At 34.6% G+C, this 21,276-nt stretch overlaps 2 protein-coding genes across 3 annotated transcripts in view; both read left to right on the top strand.

The window, feature by feature from the left end:
- The first annotated feature begins 234 nt into the window (after positions 1 to 234).
- On the top strand, positions 235 to 7,037 carry nipal3 (NIPA like domain containing 3). Its single transcript, XM_028438101.1, has 11 exons — positions 235 to 467; positions 958 to 1,026; positions 1,251 to 1,422; positions 1,615 to 1,674; positions 2,649 to 2,794; positions 4,097 to 4,193; positions 4,335 to 4,470; positions 5,326 to 5,414; positions 5,497 to 5,560; positions 6,219 to 6,313; positions 6,386 to 7,037. The coding sequence occupies exons 1-11, from the start codon at positions 429 to 431 to the stop codon at positions 6,559 to 6,561; spliced, it is 1,143 nt and encodes a 380-aa protein (XP_028293902.1). The 5' UTR covers positions 235 to 428; the 3' UTR covers positions 6,562 to 7,037.
- A 2,156-nt stretch (positions 7,038 to 9,193) lies between these two features.
- The window catches only part of rcan3 (regulator of calcineurin 3), a 48,597-nt gene continuing 36,514 nt past the window's right edge, over positions 9,194 to 21,276 (top strand). The window contains exons 1-2 of one of the 2 annotated variants that reach the window (XM_028438864.1): positions 9,194 to 9,327; positions 11,785 to 12,051. In XM_028438864.1, coding sequence (XP_028294665.1) covers positions 11,842 to 12,051 — 210 coding nt within the window. In that variant the 5' untranslated portion in view covers positions 9,194 to 9,327; positions 11,785 to 11,841. The remainder of the gene's footprint in view (positions 9,328 to 11,784; positions 12,052 to 21,276) is intronic. The other variant, XM_028438865.1, reaches the window with a different exon arrangement.

Genomic DNA, 21,276 nt, shown 5'->3' with positions numbered 1-21,276 from the left:
TTAAAATTCGATGGAGAAGTGTCAGAAATGGAAGTGATGTCGCAAAAATAAAGCAAGAAGTATAAAAAACATTAGGAACGCAGTTTGAATGATTACTTTCTTTTTCCAAAGAGCCAAACTGGCTGGATTTCACTCACCCTCCTCTGTAGTTCAAAACCAACACTCAAACTCTGCCGCCGCCATTACTACGTATCTAATACGTCTGACGTCATCACGCTTTCTGGCGTACAGGGGACAAACCCGGAAATGAGATGTTCATCGTCCTCGGACGTTGTTGTGTTCGCCTGTAGTTTAGCTTAAAAAATAGGCAGAAAATGAACTATAGATGGTTCGGATTTGATCTAAAGCTAAATGAGGGAAAGTGTTTAGTGGTTTGTGAATGTGTGAGTGTTGTGTAGAAGGCATTAAAGCTGTTATTGAAGGGGAAAATGTTGGATCTAAGTCGAGTAGTGGCGGAGTCCTACCGGGTGAGACATGTGACACTTTATTTACAATACTTTAATTTCTCTTTTTCTGCTAACGTGTACTTTACTTTACTATGCTGCTATAAAGTCATAGAGTTTGACTATAGACGTTTTATAAATTGATAAATAGCACAAAAGTAGCAATTATTTTTTTTTGTTTTGCTTTTTTAAAATGTATTTTATTATCTTGTTTTATTTTTATTTCACTTCCCATTGTGTTCATCTATAGATATCTAAACTTAAAATATGATAATTCATCATTTTTAAATAATTTTAGTGAGTCTTCTCTGAGTAATTTCACATAGAAAATACATTTTGGAATACATATTTCAAATATTTTACTTTGAAATTAGTGGGAAAACTTTGAAAAAATGTAATAAATGAAATGAATTAAAATATAAATATTAAAATCTTTCTAACATAAACCAAATACAATGTGATTGTGTGTAATTCTGCTTATGCAAAATTAAAGACCAATATTTATTTTTTGCAGGACAACCTCATCGGGACTTTACTTGCCCTATTTGGAAATTTGCTGGTCAGCATTGCTGTTTGTATACAGGTACGGTTATAATTCATATTATTATGTTTCATGTGGGAAACTTTATGCAAATAATACTTAGCCACAAAGCTTTTTGATGCACTTAATCTGACGTTAATAATACACATTTTATTCTTTTGTGATGATGTATCTTTGTTATTATTGTGTTAAAAAAAAAAAAAAGTAAAATATTCTCTTTACTTTGCCATATCTGTTTCCCCTCTTTTTCTTTTTTTTTTTTACAGAAATACAGCCATGTAAAGTTAGCTGGAAGGAAGGACCAGAGGTCTTTCTTCCGCACTAAAACCTGGTGGTTTGGGTTTGTTCTCATTTGTGTCGGAGAAGGAGGAAACTTTGTGTCGTACGCGTTTGCTCCGCTGGCTGTAGTAGCGCCGCTTAACGCCGTGTCCGTGCTCGGTGAGTTTCTAAAAACAAACCTTATCTGAAACACATCAGCAGTCACATTGTTTACAGAATAATTACTCTCATTGGTGTGTGTTCAACACAAGCGAGACATTCAGGTGTGTTAGGATATTTGTCTTTGTTTTAACATCTGTGTGTGTGTGTGTGTGTGTGTGTCTGTGTGTGTGTTATATCTTTATTTTTTAGCGAGCTCAATTTTGGGTTTCATCTTTCAGCGAGAGAAATCTAAATTAAAGGACTTTGCAAGTAAGTTTATTACAGTATGGGGTATCTGTGCAAATATATCGAGATTCAAGATATATCGACTTTTCTATTTTATTGATATAGAAAATGACAATATCGCCGATATCGAGATATAGCTTCTTTTTTTTAACTTGTTTTTATTTCTACAATCACACAGTACAATTAGCATCATGCAAGTATCTATTATTATTGTTAGAGTACAGTCAAACAGTGTCCTTTTTTTTTTTTTTTTTTTTTTACAATTTTTTGATATTTTTGTGACATATTTTATAGTTTATTTTGTAATGAAATAGTCGTTTTAGGAGTCGCTGTTTTCGTTACTTCTCAGAACAGCATAAAAATCACAGTTAGAGGGATTTCTGAGTGCGTCCTAACCCAGTCCTTCATCAAAACAAGCCACATTACTGAACTCACTCACACGTGCTGTCCCTTAGAGGAGCAAAAGATTAAAGAGTCACATATTGTGCAGCTGTTTGCCTGTGTGGCAATTTTTGTTTTTGTTTGTAAATATCTGTATTATATTTGTATATATTTTGTATATTATTATTATTATTAATAATCTTACTTTATTTTTACTACTGTAGTGTGAGTATCTGATCTTTATTTTTAACAGTCTTTTCTTAATTATAAACTTATTTAACGTTTATTCTTTTTTTTGTTTTCGTTAAACATTTTATTCTTTTATTTGTGATTTTTTTTTCTTAAGTGGCTGTCACGAAAGCAATTCTGATTTTGAAATTTAACCCAGAATTATCTTTCTAGTCAGACTTTATTGAGTTAGAAATTAGAAAGATTAATGTCATATATCACCATTTTGAGAAAAAATATAGGGATATGAGTTTTGGTCCATGGCGCCCAGCCCTAGTGCAAAAATATAATTTCATGTACTCAAATAAATATAAGAAATCTATGAGTTTTGAGATATATATATATATGAATTCTTTAATTTTTTCTGCTGTGATTTATGTTTTTTCAAGAACAAAACGTGCTGACGTTCCTGGGCTACATCCTCACTGTGGGCGGGACTTATCTGTTTGTAGCGTTTGGACCAAACACTCATGAAAAACTCTATGCAGAGATCGTTGTCCTGCATCTGGTTGGATGGCCCGTTCTGCTCTATCTGGTATTTTTATTATTTGTTGTATTTTACTTTCCATCCAACTGTCACTGTGCAAATCTAGAAAAAAAATGAAAACGTCAAACAGGACTGAAGCAAAGTGGATGTTAATCTGCTCATTATGTAGCTATAGGTTAGTAATAGGAGCATGTATTGAATTGTCATCTTTTTACACTGTGCTCTGTTAATATTTGTTCAACCCATAAAGGCAAAAGCCCCAGGATCCAAACTGAAAGCCTGCATGACAGTAAACACCATCAGTTCTATTATAGAAGAAAGCAATTGTCTGACATGTCATTTCTACTTTAACACATAAAGGATAGGCATTTTAATGTTGCACAGAAAGAAAGAAAGAATTAGAGCACAGATGTGAACATTAAAACAGAAAAAAACAAAGTCATGATCCCGTTTTTTGTGTTTTTTTTGTGGTTTATGAGTCATGATTGTTTTGTGTGTTTACTTGGTTGTTTTTGTGTAATTTTGTTGTCATTTTTTATGTGTTTTCTGTTTCTTTTGTGTCATTTTCTGTAGTTTTTTCTGTTTTCAGAGTCATTTTGTGTATTTCTGTTGTTGTTTTGTGTTTTTGGAGTCACTCTGTGTTTTTATGTTGTTTTGTGCACTTTTGGAGTCATTTTGCATATTTTCGTTGTTCCTTTATGTGTTTGTATGGTGTTTTGTATTTCATTTTTTTTCAGTTTTTCTATAAATGCATGTTTTTGTGTAATGCTGTTGCTCTTATGTGTGTTTTCTGTTGTTTTGTATATTTTTCTGTTGTTTTTTTATGTGTTTTGAGAGTTATTTTGTGTATTTCAGTTTTTTGTATATTTTACTGTCATATTGTGTGTTTTTGTTGTCCTTTTGTTTTTGTGTATTTCTGTTATTTTACTGTCTGTTTTGGAGTTCTTTTGTGCATTTTTGTGTTGTTGTTTTGTGTATTTTTCAGTCATTTCATGTACTTTTGTTGTTTTGTATGTTTTTAGAGTCATTTTGTGCATTTTGCTTCTCATTGTTTAAAATTCTTCTACAACTTTCCATGTTTTTATCTAATTTCTTTTGTGTGTTTTTGCTGTCGTTTTGTGAGTTTTTGGAGTCATTTTGTGCGCAAGGTCTGCATGTGGCAGACCTCGGTCCGATTTATCCAGTCATCCATATCTGGTCTATATTATACTTCCTGCAGTGTTGTTGCGTCTTTGCAGAGTCAGTTGTGTGTAATTTATTTGTGCTCTATAATTACTCCATAGTGATGATTCATCTTTCTGAAGTGTTGGACTTTTTATAAAAGTCATTTGTTATTTAATGTTCTTACAGTTCCTGGAGATCATCGCCTTCTGCGTCCTTTTGTATTTCTACAAACAGCGGAACGCTAACTACCTCGTTGTTATCCTGCTGCTGGTGGCTCTGCTGGGTGAGTCTGCTGAGTCATTCAGTCACCACCTCCTGTCTAGTCAGGCAATTTACCACATTTCATCAGAATAGACGGCTCCGCTTTGAGTATTTAGAATGCGTTGTGATGACGTTTTCTCGTACTTTTGACTTTGGTGCACAGGCTCCGTCACAGTCATTGCAGTGAAGGCGGTGTCGGCCATGCTGGTGATCACCATCGAAGGCAGCATGCAGCTCGACTTCCCAATCTTTAGTGTCATGTTTGTGTGCATGGTTGCTTCAGTGATATTTCAGGGCAGGTGAGTCCAACAATGAATATTATAAGAAAAAGCCAAGGCCCAAAATGGAAACACAGAGAAATGATTATGCAAATGATTAGTCTCGTTGCATTTATGGCTCTGAATGTGTACTAACCTCACTAAAATTAAAACATTGCAATTGTAGGAATTAATGCTTCAAAGAATAAATACATTCATAATATTTATTTCAGAATCAGAATTTCTTTATTAATCCCAGGCGGAAATTGCTTTTATTACAACCATTTAAGGAAAAAAATCACAAATAAAAGGATAAAAACGTTTAACAAAGACGTAAGAAAGAATAAACGTTAAATAAGTGTATAATTAATTAAAAGACTGTTAAAAATAGGGATCAGAAACACACACATTACAGTAGTAAAAAATAAAGTAGGATAGATAATACTACTAATAATAAAACAAATATACAAATATGATACAGATATTTACAACAATCAAGCTGAGGTTACAGTGACATTCCAACAATGCACAATATAAAATAAATGTATATAATAATAATAAAGTCTTCAACTTGTACCCACTCATACATTAAATAATATTGTACAAGCCTATAACTGACTGGGCTGCTGGAAAAGGGTCAAATTAAATATCGTTAGTAAGTATATAATGGTATAAAATATATAAATACTTAATAAACATAATAAAATATCTATATTGTGATAGAGAATAATATTAATTTAAATATTGCCACTCTATATGTTGTATTTAAATATTAATTGATGAAATTTATGTAGTAAATATTAATAATTAATATTTTGTTGAGACCAAAAAATGTTGATGCATCACTAGTAATGAATACCTGTTTCACAAAGTCATTTCATATTTGTTTCTCTCTAGATTTCTCTCCCAAGCTTGTAATTTACACGACTCGTCTTTGATCGCCAGCGTCAACTACATTCTGTCCACTTTTTCTGCTGTGACCGCTGGTGAGTTTTGTGTTTATTTTCATCTTCATGATGTCAGAGCAGTCCTAAAGAATGTTTTTTATTATTATTCTGTGGTTTTCAGGAGCTGTGTTTTACGTGGAGTTTAGAAACGAGGACGTCCTTCACATCTGCCTGTTTCTGCTGGGGTGAGTGCATGGTTTCATGTTTCAGTCCCACTAGGTACGACTGGAGAAAGCTAAAACAACTCAGGCTTCATGTAGATAGCTTGCTTTGAAAATCTAATGAATGCAAATGCTTGGACAAGCTTAACTTAAGCTTCGCTGTCGATGAGTCAAATGTTTGAGTAGAAAATGTGGCTTTAAAAACACATACTGACAGAAAAAATAGAAATGATGACCTAAAACAAAACAACAAATATCTCTAAAAACACAATATGACAACAAAACTTACACAATTACTCACAAAACACACAAGTCAACTGCATAAATTCCCAAAAAGACAGAAAAATATAAAATACGACCACGTAAATACACAAAATGATAGAAAAATACAAAATACAAGCACATAAATACACAAATTGACAGAAAAAAATACAAAACACCAACAAAAATGACTCTAAAATTACAGAAAAATGTAAAATACGACAACATAAATACACAAAGTTACAGAAAAAATACATATTACAGAAAAAATTCAAAACAACAATAAAAATTACTCCAAAATTGCAATATGACAACAAAAATTGCACAAAACACACACGACAATTGAAAATGAGGCTATGGAGAGCAATTAAAAATGTGTTTTTATTAAAAGCTGGAACTGATTATTATGTGTTTTCTGCAGGATCGCCATTTGTTTCCTCGGAGTGTTTCTCATCACCAAAACTAAGAAGAAGACTAAAAGCTTTGAGCCGTACGTCACCATGGACATGACCAACGGTTCGTATCGTCTTCACAAGAAAATGAAGTATCATTAATAAGAGATGCTCCAAAAACTTTTTGTTTTTTCAGGCGTCCCCACAATTCACAACAAGGAGATTCAGGCAGAGTTCAGTGGTTCTTTCTCTTATGGGGCTTTGGTCAACAATGATGGAGCTCCACCAGCTGATAGGAAGCTGGAGGAGCCACCGGTCGACAGCAGAAGCAGCAAAACATCTCAGGAACAGCTCGATCTGAAAAAGCAATGATGATTGATACATTAGAGAAGCAACGTTTAAGCCCAGTTTCACATTCAGGCATTGGCAACTGGCTCTAAGTCTTATTTTGTTCACCCCCAAGTTAAAGGGATTCCAAAAAACTGCAAAAATAACAAGAAGAAATACAAAAAATTACTTGTAAAAACACAAACCAACAGAAATAATACAAAAGATGACAAAAACACCCCAAGCGACAACAAAAGTCAACTACAAAAATTACCACAAATTACAGAAAAATGTAAAATACGACAACGTATATACACAAAATGACAGAAACAATGTAAAATGACAAAAAAGACTCTAAAATCATCACAATATGACAACAAAAATGCACAAAATCACTCGCAAGATGCACAAGTCAACTGCAAAAAGGACCAAAATGACAGAAAAAAAACATGATAACAAAATGACTCCAAAAATAAACAAATCAACAACAAAAACATGTTTATTGACTCCAACAAAAAAAAGACACTCAAAATGAGAGAGAGAAAAAAACGACATCTAAAATACACAAAAAGGAAGGAAAATATGCAAAATGCCAATAAATGTGCAAAATCACCCAAAAAACATAAAATGACAAAAAAAAATCTGTATCACCCCTTAAACCCTTTGTTTTTTCCTGTATTAATGCTCAAAGATTGGTCATCATTCTAATGCTGACATGACTGTTGATCATGTGACCCTCGAATCACATTTTTGTGGCTGTCGCTGTGATAAAAGTTGCCTATTTCTTATTATATCCTCTTTATTTGCCTTAATCTTATCTGAGATTTCCTATTTCTGAGTCTTTTAAACCAAAACATGAGCTTTAATGTATATCAGAAGTAAGATTATCTGAAGTGGCGTAGATTTCTGACTTTTCTTCATAATGACGATGCTATATATATATATATATATATATATATACTATACACACAGTGTTGTGCCTTGAGGCTTCTGACCTGCCTTTTTCACCCTGAGCTGTCCTTTATGAAACATGCTGCTGCAAACTGATGTTCATTAGTAAGCGATGTCTTTGCGCAGCAGTTTTTAGGAATTCCTGTCAGTCTGTTTTTTTTTATTTTTTTATTTGTATTAATGACGTTTCTGTCTTAGTTTGATTTAACAGAATAATTTTTCAGAGAAATCACCACCAAGTGTTTTATAATCTTAAAATCATTGCCTCATGTTTGGGGGGATTTTCTTTCAAATACAACACAAGTGACCAAATATTTGTTACAATGATTTAATTTATTAAGTTATTTATTATTTTTCTTTCTCTTTATTCGACTTTAGAAAGTACATTCAGACTGGATAAAGTTAAAAAGTTGTATTTCATTAAGCTAGTTGGTAAATAATAACTCACTGTGGTTTGTACGTGTTATTAAACAGCCACATATTATTTATATGATAAAAAGGGAAGTAACATGTTTTTTTGAGCTGGTTAAAGTGTCTGTACTGTATTGTTCTGTTTCCTTTTTTGTTGTGTCTTTGAATTTTGTTGGTCCAATAAAACTTTTGCCTTCATTCTTGTTCATTTTTTGTTGATAACTAATAATTTACTCTGTGTGTTCTTGTGTGATATTTTCCCCCATTTTGTGTGCATTTGTTGTTTTGTGTGGTTTTTTTTGGTATTGATTTTATGTATTTTTCATGTTTTGTGCATTGTAATTGTTGATTTATATATTTTCCCATCATTTTGTTTATTTTTCTTGTCTTTCTATATATTTTTCTGTTGTTTTGTGTGATTTTAGAGTCATTTAGTACATTTTTGTTATCGCATTTTACATTTGTCTGTCATATTGGCTATTTTTGTTGCTGTAACGTGTGTTTTGTGAGTAATTTTGTGCATTTTTGTTGTCATTTATATATTTTTTGCTCATTTAGTTTTTTCTTGTTTTCTGGTTGATTTTTTTTTTTGTTGTAATTTTGTGTGATTTTGGAGTCATTTTCTGTATCTTTGTTGGCATATTTTATATTTGTCATTTTGGCCATTTGTGTGTGTTTGGCGAGTAATTGTGTTAATAGCTGTCAATTTGTGTTTTTGGTGACGTTTCTGCTGTTTGGTATGTTTATCTGTCATTTTGTTTTCTCTGTGTGTGTGTGTTTTTTTTTAATTATTATTTTGTTATTTTCTGCTGTTGTTTAATGTGTTTTGTTTATTTGTGTATTTTTCATTGTTTTTCATTCTGTCATTAAATACGTTTCTGTTGTCACTTTGTGTGATTTTTTTTAATCTTAGTTGTATTTTATAATTGCTGTTACTGCTGTTTTTTTGTATTTTCCTGTCATTTAGTGTGTTTTAGATGTATTTTTTTTTTTTTTGCATTTCCTGAGCCGCCTGTTGCCCATGTCTGCAATAGGCGAATATAAGGCGGTGTAATTGCAACAGGTGGATGAAGAAAACCCATTTTTAATCCATGTAAAATCCCTTAATGTACTATTGTCTGTAACGCACACACAGACAGATTATTAGTGCATGTTATGCTGTGACCTGTCAGACGTCCTTGACCTCTCGTCCGTCGGTACATCACACGGTAGAGTTTCGTCTCTCTTGATGGATCACCACCAACCTTGAAGCCCCACCTTCTCCCTCTTCCTGCATTGTGATTGGTCACTTCACGTCTGCACTCTTTTCTGATTGGTCGCACCTGTGAGTCCCGGTGCTGCTGGGTTAGGCTGCGTCAGATAATCCATCATCAAGAAAACTAAAAACGATTGAATAAAGTCACCTCCAGGGCGATGGGAAGCCTCGGCTGCTTTCACTGACACGGTCAGGTGAGCACCGTCTATGTGAATTAAATCAGAAAAGACTATTAATCGAAGGGCTTTTGTGAGAAAAGCGTGTGTACATTTCATTTACGTAAAATCAAGGGATTTCCTGCTGATGTCACGACCGTCGGTGGTTACAAGACATGTCAGGGGCTGTTTAAATATTCAACAGAGTACAACTCTTTAAATGAATTTAATAGATTTTAAAAGCTGGATTAGTGCCAAATATTCTCGTTTTTTCACGTTATTCTTCAATAAATGTCGACCTCTCACGTCTTTCCTATTTTAGCCGCTAGATGGCGACCTGTCTACATTTAATTTTTAAAGATGATGATGCTCTCAAGTCTCAAATACACGTTACATATAAAGAGGTTCTCAACCTTGGGGTCGCCAGATGCCTTCAAGAAACTCAGAAGATTTATTATAAAAACATTTTCTTCAAAATTTTAAGCAATTTTTGCCCTTTTTCTGCAACTACACCAAACTTGCAATATTTTAACCTATTTTCATCACTTTTTCTTGTCATATTTTTGCTCTTTTTAATGCATTTTTGCTACATTATTCTCATTTCTGTCACTTCATCAAATTTCAATGCCTTTTCTCCACATTTTTTCCACTTTCAAGACATTTTCGGTAGGGATGTAACAGTTAATCGTAAGGCAGTTAAAAATTGATTCATAGTTATCACGGTTCATATTGATACTCTGAAAACTGAATCACAGTACTTTTTTTAAACAACAGAGGGCGCTACCTATTTATCTATTTATCCTTCTATTGTCCAGAAGTGTAGGCGTTGGGCAGAATCACCTACTACTCTTAAACATGTTCATAAATGATTCCTTACCCCTTTAGCATCGAAAGAATATTTGTAATATTACGTGAATATCTGTAAAAGTCAAGTTTTTTTTTATTAGCTCTGTCTGCTAGCGAAGCATCTCTTCTTCACTGCTAGAATAACTGCATGCCAACCGACCACTGGGTTACCAGCGCCCCCTGCTGGTCCAAACAAATATCTGATGTAAATACAGTGCAATTACTGGTTTTTTTAAAGTCCAATTGTTAAGGCACAAAATACATTTTCAGTTGCACTTTTAAAAAGAGAAAGAACTATTATGCAGTTTATTTATTTCATTCAGGATTGATTTTTAGTTAAATTGCATTGTTTTGAATAGTTTATCAAGGGTTTCTTTTCACAATGAAAAATAAAAAGAAAATAGTACAGTATTTTCTAGTTTTTACCCGGAAAAAATAATGGTATATTTTTCGTTCATCATTTGTCTACAGTCTCATTTTGTAAAATAAATCATGAGAGAATCGTATCGTGAACCCAGTATTGTGAATCGAATCGTATGGGGAGTTGAGTGAATTGTTACATCCCTAATTTTTGGCACTTTCCACCACTTTTCGCACCTAATGTCGCAAATGTTGACCCATTATTGTCACTTTTAATCTCTTTTCATCATATTCAATGCTTATTTCTTTTTTTTGCCAATTTAACCCCATTTTCTGATTTTTAATGCCAATATTTGCCACTTTAAACTAAGTGTTCCGATATTGACACTTTGAATTAGGGATCGACCGATAGGGATTTTTTTAGAGCCGATATCGATTTTTTTTTTTTCCATCAGCCTTAGCCGACGACCGATACGGACTGCCAATTTTCTTGAGCCGATTTTTGGAGCCGATACTACTTTAGCTCCCTCTCAATTTATATCATAAAAATTACACAATGATAATAACAAATGGTACGAGTCTCAATTTTTAAAAAAAGGAACATCCTTCAAACAATGTAAGTCACATGCATCAAACTTACGGTTAACATGCTACATCCATCCATTCAGGCAATTTCTTCATGTCCGCCGTGCAAAACTAGCCTAAAAGATTAGATTTTTAACAAAAAAATAAATAAAAATGGGCACATAAACTTGAGTTCAAATCCAAAAAAATAGAGCTAGTATTTGGAAACACAGTTTATTTATGTATTTATTTATTAGTTTATTTAACAGGGACAGTGTACATTAATATCCACATAGAAAATGTACCAGATTTAGCCAGAAGGCTATTTTTCATCAGTAGTCCCTGGGCAGAATGTTCAAATGTCATCACCCCAACAGAATACAAATGATAGAAAATATACAATAAAATATACAGTGAATACTGTAGCTACATAATAATATATCACATTACATAATACCATTTTTTACATTTTTATCAAGTCTTCATGTTTAAGTCTATTACAGTAACAATTGGCACCTTAAGTATGACTGTTTTGCCGATGACGCAAACTTTTTCGAAAGAAAGACTTCGAAGATCGCAGTTTTTGGAGGAATAATTGAAAGTAAAGAGGTGAATTTTGAGGAGAAATGTATTGAATACAGTTATTTTACTTGGTTACACACATCTTTTACTCAAATTGTGTCAATGTCGTCCTGTTTCTAAACATTCCACCTCCATTCTCTGCAGTTCCTGTTCTCTGTGATTTCCACCTGCCGGTCAGCAGCCTCTAAAAAGGACTTTAAAATGCTGCGTGAGAGCTCCAAGGCGTGGAGCAACGGCTCCGAGGCCTACAGCAGTGATCCCGAGGAAGACGAGGAGGAAGAAGAGGACATGGTGTTTGGAGAGAGTGACCAGGATGGCGTCGCTGAGGAGATGATGGACCTGAGTGACCTCCCCACGGCTCTGTTTGCCTGTAGCGTCCACGAGGCTGTGTTTGAGGAGGACGTACACAGGGTGAGATGCTTCACTTTGTGGATTTATACTTTAGTTACTCAGGTTGTGTCTGTGTGTGTGTGCGTGTGTGTTTGTATCGAGGTGCGTCATTGCTTGAGTCATGTTCCTGGATACGTCAGCTCACCTAAGACTTCAAAAGCAGCATCTTGTGTGTGTTAAAGAAGCAGAAGCAGTGAACACACACACACACACACGCACACACACACAATCTGAGCTAATTGTGTGGTACCTGCTACATCTAAGTCATTAAAATAGTTTGCCTCTCTATTTCAGTGTCTCTTCCCTTCCTACGGCCTCTAATTGTCCGTTTCAAAGTATCCCAAATTCACTTTCACAGGGTTTACCCATTACCACATCACTTTACACTTTCCCTTTTTGTTTCCGTTTCATCATCTTCCCCTGTTTAGATGACTTCCGGAAATCATTAATAAATCAACAACTGTCAGTAATTGTATTTATACACTTCTTATTGTATTTGGCAATTGAAAATTGCCAAATACATTGTTCTCATCGGAGTTCCTATTATTATTTTTCTTCCGTAACTCCTTTGTCGTGGTACTCCTCCTAGGCTATTAATGCAGCACTAATGACACATCATCTCATAGGGGCAAGGTCAAGGTCGCATCAAGTGTCTAAAACCAAAAATTTCTATATCTTTACAAATATTTAGCGTACAAGTTCAATACTTACATTTATGAAACACTCATCTCAAGTGGAGTATTTTATTTGATTGGACCAAAGCTGTACGACCTACCAGTAAAAAGATTGGTAGGGGTCAAAATTCATGACGTCACCAAAAAAAAACAAAAAAAAAAACATTGCCACTGGTTCCATTGAAGAACATTTCCTTTCAATGTGTGACCTTGGCCTTTGTTCAAGGTCATATTTAAGGTCAAGAACTCCTCAGAAAACTGAACAAAGTGTGACCTCAACGCTCTCAGGACAACGAAACTCAGCCAAAACAACAAAAAAAGCTTTATTCCCTCTAACTTGGCCACAAATTGAGATCCAGTGCTCAGACTGGTACCATTGAACAACAGTTATTTTCAATTTAATTAGTAAAAAGAACTAACTTGTCAACAAATGCAGATACAGGTTGTCATTTTTGCCAATTCTTTCAATTTTCAATTGCCAAATACGTATTCCTCTTGCGAATACAGGTCTTGCCGAGTTACATTTTCTTTTTTTTGGCTAAGTTTAAAATACAACAAAACATAATGATATCAACAGTGGACAGACATTGACAGAAATCAATACACTTTAGAGGCATGCCAGGGAAAACCCAAAAAACCCTCAAGGGGCTTGAAGAAGAGGGCTAGAGATATAACATTTAACTTTAACTAAAGAGAATGAATAATTAATAATAGAATAAAATCAAGACCAAATAAGGGCAAAACTTTGAAACGACGCAGAAAACAAACAGGAAAAAGAAAACCATTTACATCAAAATCAAAAGTCAAGCAAAATAACAACAAAGAACAGAAGAAAAAACAACCATTGTTGGTTATTCATTAAACAGTAGGTTTTTCAATGTGCTTTACATCAGTGTTTCCCAAGCTTTATTGCCCCATGTACCCCCTTAACTCATGTTATACTTTATTTATTTGTCTGCAGTCTTGTCTACACTTTTTCCCGTGTCTCGTACAACATGAACCTTGAAAATAGGCTTTTTTATTCCATTATTTCTGATGTTTTGCTCGTTTTAGACTTTGAACTTTACTTTTTGGTGTATTTTAAACAGTTGCGCCACAAATTATTATTGATGGATGAGGAAAAAAGTATGTGTGCATGTGAAAAAAAATGTATAATGTTCAAAATTAAGCTGACAGATGTTTCTGTGTACCTATAACTGAAATGTGTGACAGAAAACATTAAATAGTTATGATTTATAGTTGTTTCTAAGCAAAAGGTTGTAGTTGGACAGAGGGGGTAGTTAGATTCAGAAATAAGAGAAAGAGGGGGAACCACTGCCTTAGAGGACAAAAAGCCAAGAGTGGCACATATTGTGCAGCTGTTAATTATTAAATTTGTCTGTGTGACATTTTGCATCAGCAAATTTAACCCAGAATTGTCTTTTTGGTATCCGAAATAAAATTATCGAGATTTATCGTATATCGCTATTTTGAGAAAAAAATATTAAGATAGGAGTTTTGGTCCGTATCGCCCAGCCCTACATCCCATCATCACCATCCTCTTCCTCTCTACCATCCATGCACACTTCCTCATTAGCATCCTCTCTTCTTCATCTCATTATTCTCCCTCTTTCTCTCTCGTTTTTCTCGGCCAGCTCTTTTTATCCTGGATGTATGTAAATGCAAAGCAGGGAGGCTAAATTTGGCACATCCAGAAAATCCTTTTTAAATGAATCACTCGTGCTTTGTACGATGGCTGTTTGTAAAGCCATCGCTCCGAGCAAAAAGAGTCCGCCTCCTTTCCCTCCCTTTGGTTTTTTTTCTCCTCCTCTTCAATTCGTTACAATTTACAATCCAGCTTTGAGGTGGAAATAAACTCCCACACACCCCGTCAGTCAGCGCATCTGAATGACGTGTTCTCAAATAAGCACATCGTGCTAATTATAGAACTTTTGGCATTTGTTTAAACATGAAAAATTTGGGTCGGAGAGAGAGAAACAATGCAACCAAAAATGGGGAATGAAGGGGAGAGATTGCTGGGGTCCATCCATAAAGTCAGCAAAATGATGGTTCATTGTTTTATGAATCTGTGATACCCACATTTATATATTTATTATTTATTTATTTATTTATTGATCTGAATAATGTCTGCCGTTATCCAGGAAGTTTGTTATTCGCTCCATAGTATATAGTCATATTAAAGATGTAAATCTTTGTTTCAATTGGAAACAAAATGGGTTAAAAGTGACCAAAATGGTGGAATAGGTGGCGAAACCACAGAAATTGGTTAAACGTTGCAAATGACAGTGGCCAAAAACAGACGGAAAAAGTAGTAAAAAGGGTTGAAAGCGTCAATATTAGAACAATTAGTTTAAACTAGCAAATAATGGGCTTGACAAATAGTTGATGTTGTTAAATTGGCCAAAAATAAGCATGAAATATGGTGAAAAGAGGTTAAAAGTGACCCCAAATGAGGTCCTGACTCCAAGGTTGAGAACCCCTGCGTTACATATCCTCAGACTTGTGTTCCTCAGCCTCCGCAGGCTGCTTCTGCTCTGACATTTGGCGTGATTAGCCCAATTGTTCCCTGCACACAATGATTGCACACAACATGACAGTTAGAGTTAAAAATGTGTGTGTGTGTGTGTGTGTGTGTGTGTGTGTGTGTGTGTGTGTGTGTGTGTGTGTGTGTGTGTGTGTGTGTGTGTGTGTGTGTGTGTGTGTGTGTGTGTGTGTGTGTGTGTGTGTGTGTGTGTGTGTGTGTGAAAGGACAAAGGTATAGGGGTTTCTGTGCTCGTCGAGGCAAAGGTCAAAGAAACCATTACGAGTGTTCCCTCATCACGTCTAGTTGCACATCAGTCCTAATCAGCACCGAGCCCAGCTTTCAGAGCTGCTTCTTCTTCTTCTTCTGCAGCTGTCAGACCGTCACACAACTGCCCTCAATTCATAAGCAGAGCAACCAAGCACAGAGCAGCTGCAGACAGCACGGCAAAACCATGGAAACATTTATCTACATTGATCAACCTGGAACATGCCCCACATTTTTATATATTTATTGATTTATTATTATTCTTTATTACTTTTTATGTATATTGCATATGATGTGATTAATTTTTGTTTTTTATTTGGTCACTGTGTTTGTTTAAAGTACTTTATAGAAGTACAACTATTATCACAGCGTGGGCCATAAAAATGTGATATCATCTGAACCGAGGGGCCACGTTATTAATATTCATGACCAATCTGAGCATTAATACAGGGAAAAAAACTAAGGGTTTGTCTCTTTTTGTTGTGATTTTGTATATTTTTGTTTCTATTTCTGTGTGCGTTCTGTTTTTTTGTGTGTTTGGATTTATTTTGTGGTTTTTTTTTGTGTGTGTGTGTGTGTTTTTGGGGTCATTTTATTTCATTTTTTAATTTTTATTTATTTTGATTTAATTTTCATTCAAATGTAGATTTTTCTATCATTTTGTATATTTAAAAGGTTGTTTTGTATATTTGTATTTTTTATGTGTATTTTAAATGTAGTTTTGTATATTTCTATTTTTTATGTGTATTTTAAATATACTTTTGTATATTTTTTTTGTCCTTTTGGGTATTTCTGTTATTTTTTTGTATGTCTGTCATTTTGTGTATTTTGTTATTTCATGTTTTTTGGAGTTTACTTTGGTGTATTTTTGCCGTTGATTTGCATATTTTCCTGTTATTTTGTATGTTTTTGGAATTTTTTTTTTTTGCCACACATAGTAAGGGACGCACGTGGCTCTTGGACCGCCAGTTGCCAATGCCTGCTTCATAGTGAAGCTGGGTTGGCTTACGTTGAAATTGACGTCATTATTGAACCATTTTGGTTCTTTTTCAACTCGGTTCTTTTCAACTAAACTAATTTAGCACAAACAGGAGAAGTTTTTACTTTTAGTTCATTTTTGTATCATTTCCATGTCATGTGTTTTCTTAGACAGAGTAAGTGGACCTTTGTTCAGTGTGCGTCTGAATCCCAGCAGACTTAAAATAACACAACAAAGTGTGTGTTTGATCTGCTCATATAATGTATACATGCTTACGTGCATGTGCTACTGATATGCTTGCATGCGACAGACTGCAGTCTATTTTTGGGTGTGGATCCTTGGGGGTGAATGTTAGTGCTGTGTGGGGCTGGTTGGGCTGAAGGTCAGGGATGATGCAGTGCACAGAACTAGTCAGGATTGTTTTTGTTTGTTTCATCTGACCAGCGTAAAACAAGGGAACAAAGATACTGGAAGTGTGTCATTCATATGTTGTTTTTGTTTGTTTGTTTTTTTTTAATCAGCAATTTCATTTCTTTTTGGTGAAATTAGTGAGTCTGCTCAGGTTTATGCACACATGAACTGTGTTGTAATTATGGGCAGATGATTAAAGACTGTAATTAGGACTGATGAAGATCAGGTGTCAGAGATATTGACACCTCACTGCAAATGACTTCATTGAGGTTCTGTTGCACACACTCGTGCATACAAAGGCGTTTTAGACAAAACTCACATTTCAATATATTTTCTCAAAATGACAATAGTACACTATTAAAATCTTAGTATTTTGAACTCAATAGTCTTACCAGAAAGACAATTCTGGGTTAAATTTGCTGATGCAAAATGCCACACAGGCACATTTATCATTATTTTGCACCATATTTGTTTCATTAACTGTTTAAAATGGGACAACTTTACCCTGTGCGCTGCCATGTTGAAATGACGTCATTGATGACGCGAATCGCCCCTTTTAGTCCATTGAGTTCTATATGAGGTGAAACATTCAGGATCATTTAGCAGCTTTTTCAGTCAAAATGACAACTTGTGCTGCTTTGGGTTGCTCTAAAAATCAGTCAAAGTAAAAAAAAAAAAAGTCCACGTAAACCTCTTTTGTTTACCAAAATTTGATAAATAAAATCCGTGAGCCAAAAAATTCTGTGACCGCAGGGGGCGACAGTTCCAACTCTGCTGTTTCTCTCTGAGCTCTTGGTGACACCATCACTTATACTGGTGCTCTGAGCAGCATGGCGTCATTTCAACATGGCGGCGCACAGACTCGAAAACAGTAAAGTAGTCCCATTTTTAAAAGTTCATAAAACAAATATGGTGCAATATAGTGTATTTGTTAGGTATAGATCTTCTAAGGACATTTCAAATGTTTTAAGCCACATTTGTAAAAACAGAGGAGGATCCCTTTAAAGGAACTTTTCTGCTTTTGTGCCATTTTTGCTTTTTTCAACGAGACTCCAAATCCCACAATTCAATGCGCAAAATTTTTCCGAAGTCCAAATCACATGGGTATTTGTCAACAACTTGTTTGTGGCAATTTCAACCTTTGACATTTTGTTTTGCAGCTTTTTTTTTTTTTTAGTGCTTTTGTCTCTTTTTTTCCTTTTCCCCCTCTTTTTCTTGCTTTTTTTGTTCTCTTTTTTTCCTTTTCTTTTCTTCTCTCTCTTTATTTCTTTTTTTTCCCTTTCTTACATTCTCTCTCTTTTTTTCCTTTCTCAGCTTTAAAGACTCTTCCATATTCTACGCCGACCGTCATTTCAATGTCCCATTTCTCCTTTCCTAGTACGTAAATCTAGGAAATAATTGGAAAATCTGTCCACCGTAATGTTCCTGGTCTTCTTAGGAATAATGTCATAACATATGAGGAACTGGATGACACGTAACTAAGTACTAATCTACTACATAGACTCTATGGGGAGTGGAAACATGATATATGAGCACTGACGTCCACATATAAAGTTGAAATAAATGACTCATTTAATTTGACACAAATTTGTTGTTTTATTCTGTTTTAGAGCGTAATCTAAAATACATTCATGCGATTGGTTGGTTTTCGCTTTAATTCAATAATCTCTATTTTTTTTCTAAATTTAACTCTCGTAAAATATTATGTTTGCCCTTAAGGGCTGCAAAGCACAGCCATTTAACCTGTACTGTAGCAGCTTTATAAGGTGATAGAATTTATTTTCCTCGATGATGTCATAAAATAGACGGTTAAAAGTGTTGGTTTTACAGGGCTATGATATAAAATGTCCACATTTCATCATCTGAATACCTTTTTATTTCGAGAGCTTAACAGCAACAGTGTCTGTTGTTCCTTGTTGTAGAAATGCTTTGATAACAAACAGCTGTGACCCCGCCTCCACCTGCTGCACACAAACAGTTGGTTACGAAACAGTACAACGCAGGCACCCATGTGCTGCTAGTATGCAGTGAATCTATTTAAATCCACATTGTTTTCTCATGCAGTCGGGCTATAAAAAGACAATTTCTTTCAAAAAATAGCAGCGACAGTGCAACAGTAGAGCATGATGTCCTATTTAACCCCAGCATAAAAGAGCCCATGAAGGCAATTCATGCAGTTCATGAAAAAAACACGTTTAGCATGTGATTGCTTTCAGTTTGCATCATGAAAGCGTAACGTTAAAGAGCTGAAATCTGCCCACAGCCAATAGGAAGCTTAGTTAAGCTGATTGTGGGAAACCATCTTTAAGTAGTTCATTTTTGGATCCGTTTCATTTTGTGTTTGTTGTGTAGCAACCCATGATGTAAGGATATATCCTAAATCAGATAAAAATCAATGCAAATAAGAGCGGATTAAAGTGGATACACTACAGCAGGGACTCTATCATAGCAGGGGTCACAAAAATGTGATTGTATCAGAACCGAGGGCCACGTTATCAACATTATTTCTTTTTTGATCTCTATCTGTGGTTTTGTCAGTTTGTAGCGATTTTGTATGTTTTTGGAGTCATTATGTGTTCTTGTTGTAATTTTGTGTATTTTTCTGTCATTTTCTTCATTTATGTTGTTGATTTGTGCGTTTTTGGGGTCACTTTGAGAATTCAGCCAACCAAATTTAGTTTTTCAAAAATAGCTGTTGAAAACACAAATATGTAATCTTTTTTAAAACACAAATCTATATATTTTCCTGTGCAACATGCATTTCACTGCACACCTGTTAAAAGAAAAGTGTCTTTAAAAAATAAAAGGCATATTAAGTATGTCTATATTTTTGACTAGCTATCAGCGACCCACCCAGTACAGGTCCACGACCAACTTTTGGGTTCCTAGTCCCAACCCACCAGTTGAGAATCGCTGATTTAGTTGAAAGTTTGTGTGTCTTTGAAGCTATTCTGTAATGTGTTGTTGTTTCTTGTGTTTTCATAGTTTAAGTGGTTGTTGTGTGTATTTGTTGTCATTTTGAAAGAACAGCTTGAAGTCAATATCTGCCGCTTGTCATTTATAGAAAAGTACAATCGACTGTGATGACTCACCCTATGAGATACCTTATTTTACTTCTCTATGTGTTTTATTTATAGATCTGTAATGACTTATTCTTTATTCTAAAGCTTTTTTGTTTCTATTTTTATTTTAGACATGGACAACTGGCGGCTCAGGGGTCACATGTGACCACCAGTCTAATATAATGCGACTCTAAGTGTAAATGCAAAAAATAACTCCAAAAAAAACACAAAATGACAGGAAACAACACAAAAATACACCAAATTTCTCAAAAAAAATCCTAGAAATATATAAAATGACAAGAAAAATTCTGAAAAATTATTTCAAAACCACACTATGACAACAAAAAAGCACAAAATTTGTCACAAAACACACAAGACGACTACAAAAATACCCTTAATGACCGAAAAATATACAAAACAAGAGCAGAAATATGCAAAGTGACTCCAAAAACACACTAAGCGACAGCAGAAATAGACTAATTGACTCAAAAACACACATTTACAACAAAAACACACTTAATGACTCAAAAAAAAGAAGGAAAACAACAAAATGACAATGAAAATACACTAAATGGCAGAAACATATACTTAATTATAATTATAAACAATTACTCCATGAACACACAAAACGACAAGAAAAATACACAGAATGAATCCAAAAAACACAAAACAACAACAAACGCACACAAAATGAGAGAAAATTACACAAAACTACAAAAAATACACCAAATTACTCCAAAAACTCAGATTTTACAGAAAGCACTATTGGAGATACTTATTCTTTTGCATTGGTATGTTGACACTTATTTTACAGAAATGTTGCACTAAAATAGTGTCACTGTTCATAGGACACTTTTTCAATTTATTGTCTTTCAGTGATATAAAATAAAAAATGTATTTTTTCACTTAATCTTTTTTTTTCTTATGTCATAGATTATCGTAGATTGATTTCTGACCAATATATCGATAATCGCAGTATCGTCATATCGTGAGATAATTGTCATCGCGAGCTTTGTATTGCGTATCGTATCGTATCGTGAGCTACCCCGAGGTTCCCACCACTACTAGTGTTAATGCTGTAATGATGTTTGCACAGTTTCATGTCGCCATGGTGAACACAATCATTTGTGTTCACCAGGACAAACTCTGTCGCTAATTAAAATGTGGTTTGCTATAAACTCATCTCCACGTCCTGTGGCAGCTTCACTTCAATGTTCTGCAGAATGTGATGAAAGCGTTTGCGTTGAGGACCCTTCAGATTGTCATGTCCAGTCCACGGCTAATCTCTGCTCGTCTTCACTCATTCATGCTGTCCTCTGCACCTGGCAACCC

The sequence above is a fragment of the Gouania willdenowi genome, chromosome 22 (assembly GCF_900634775.1).
Source record: "Gouania willdenowi chromosome 22, fGouWil2.1, whole genome shotgun sequence".
Lineage (NCBI taxonomy): Eukaryota > Metazoa > Chordata > Actinopteri > Blenniiformes > Gobiesocidae > Gouania > Gouania willdenowi.
The sequence above is the reverse complement of the archived record's forward strand: the minus strand, read 5'-3'. Positions and strand labels throughout refer to the sequence as shown.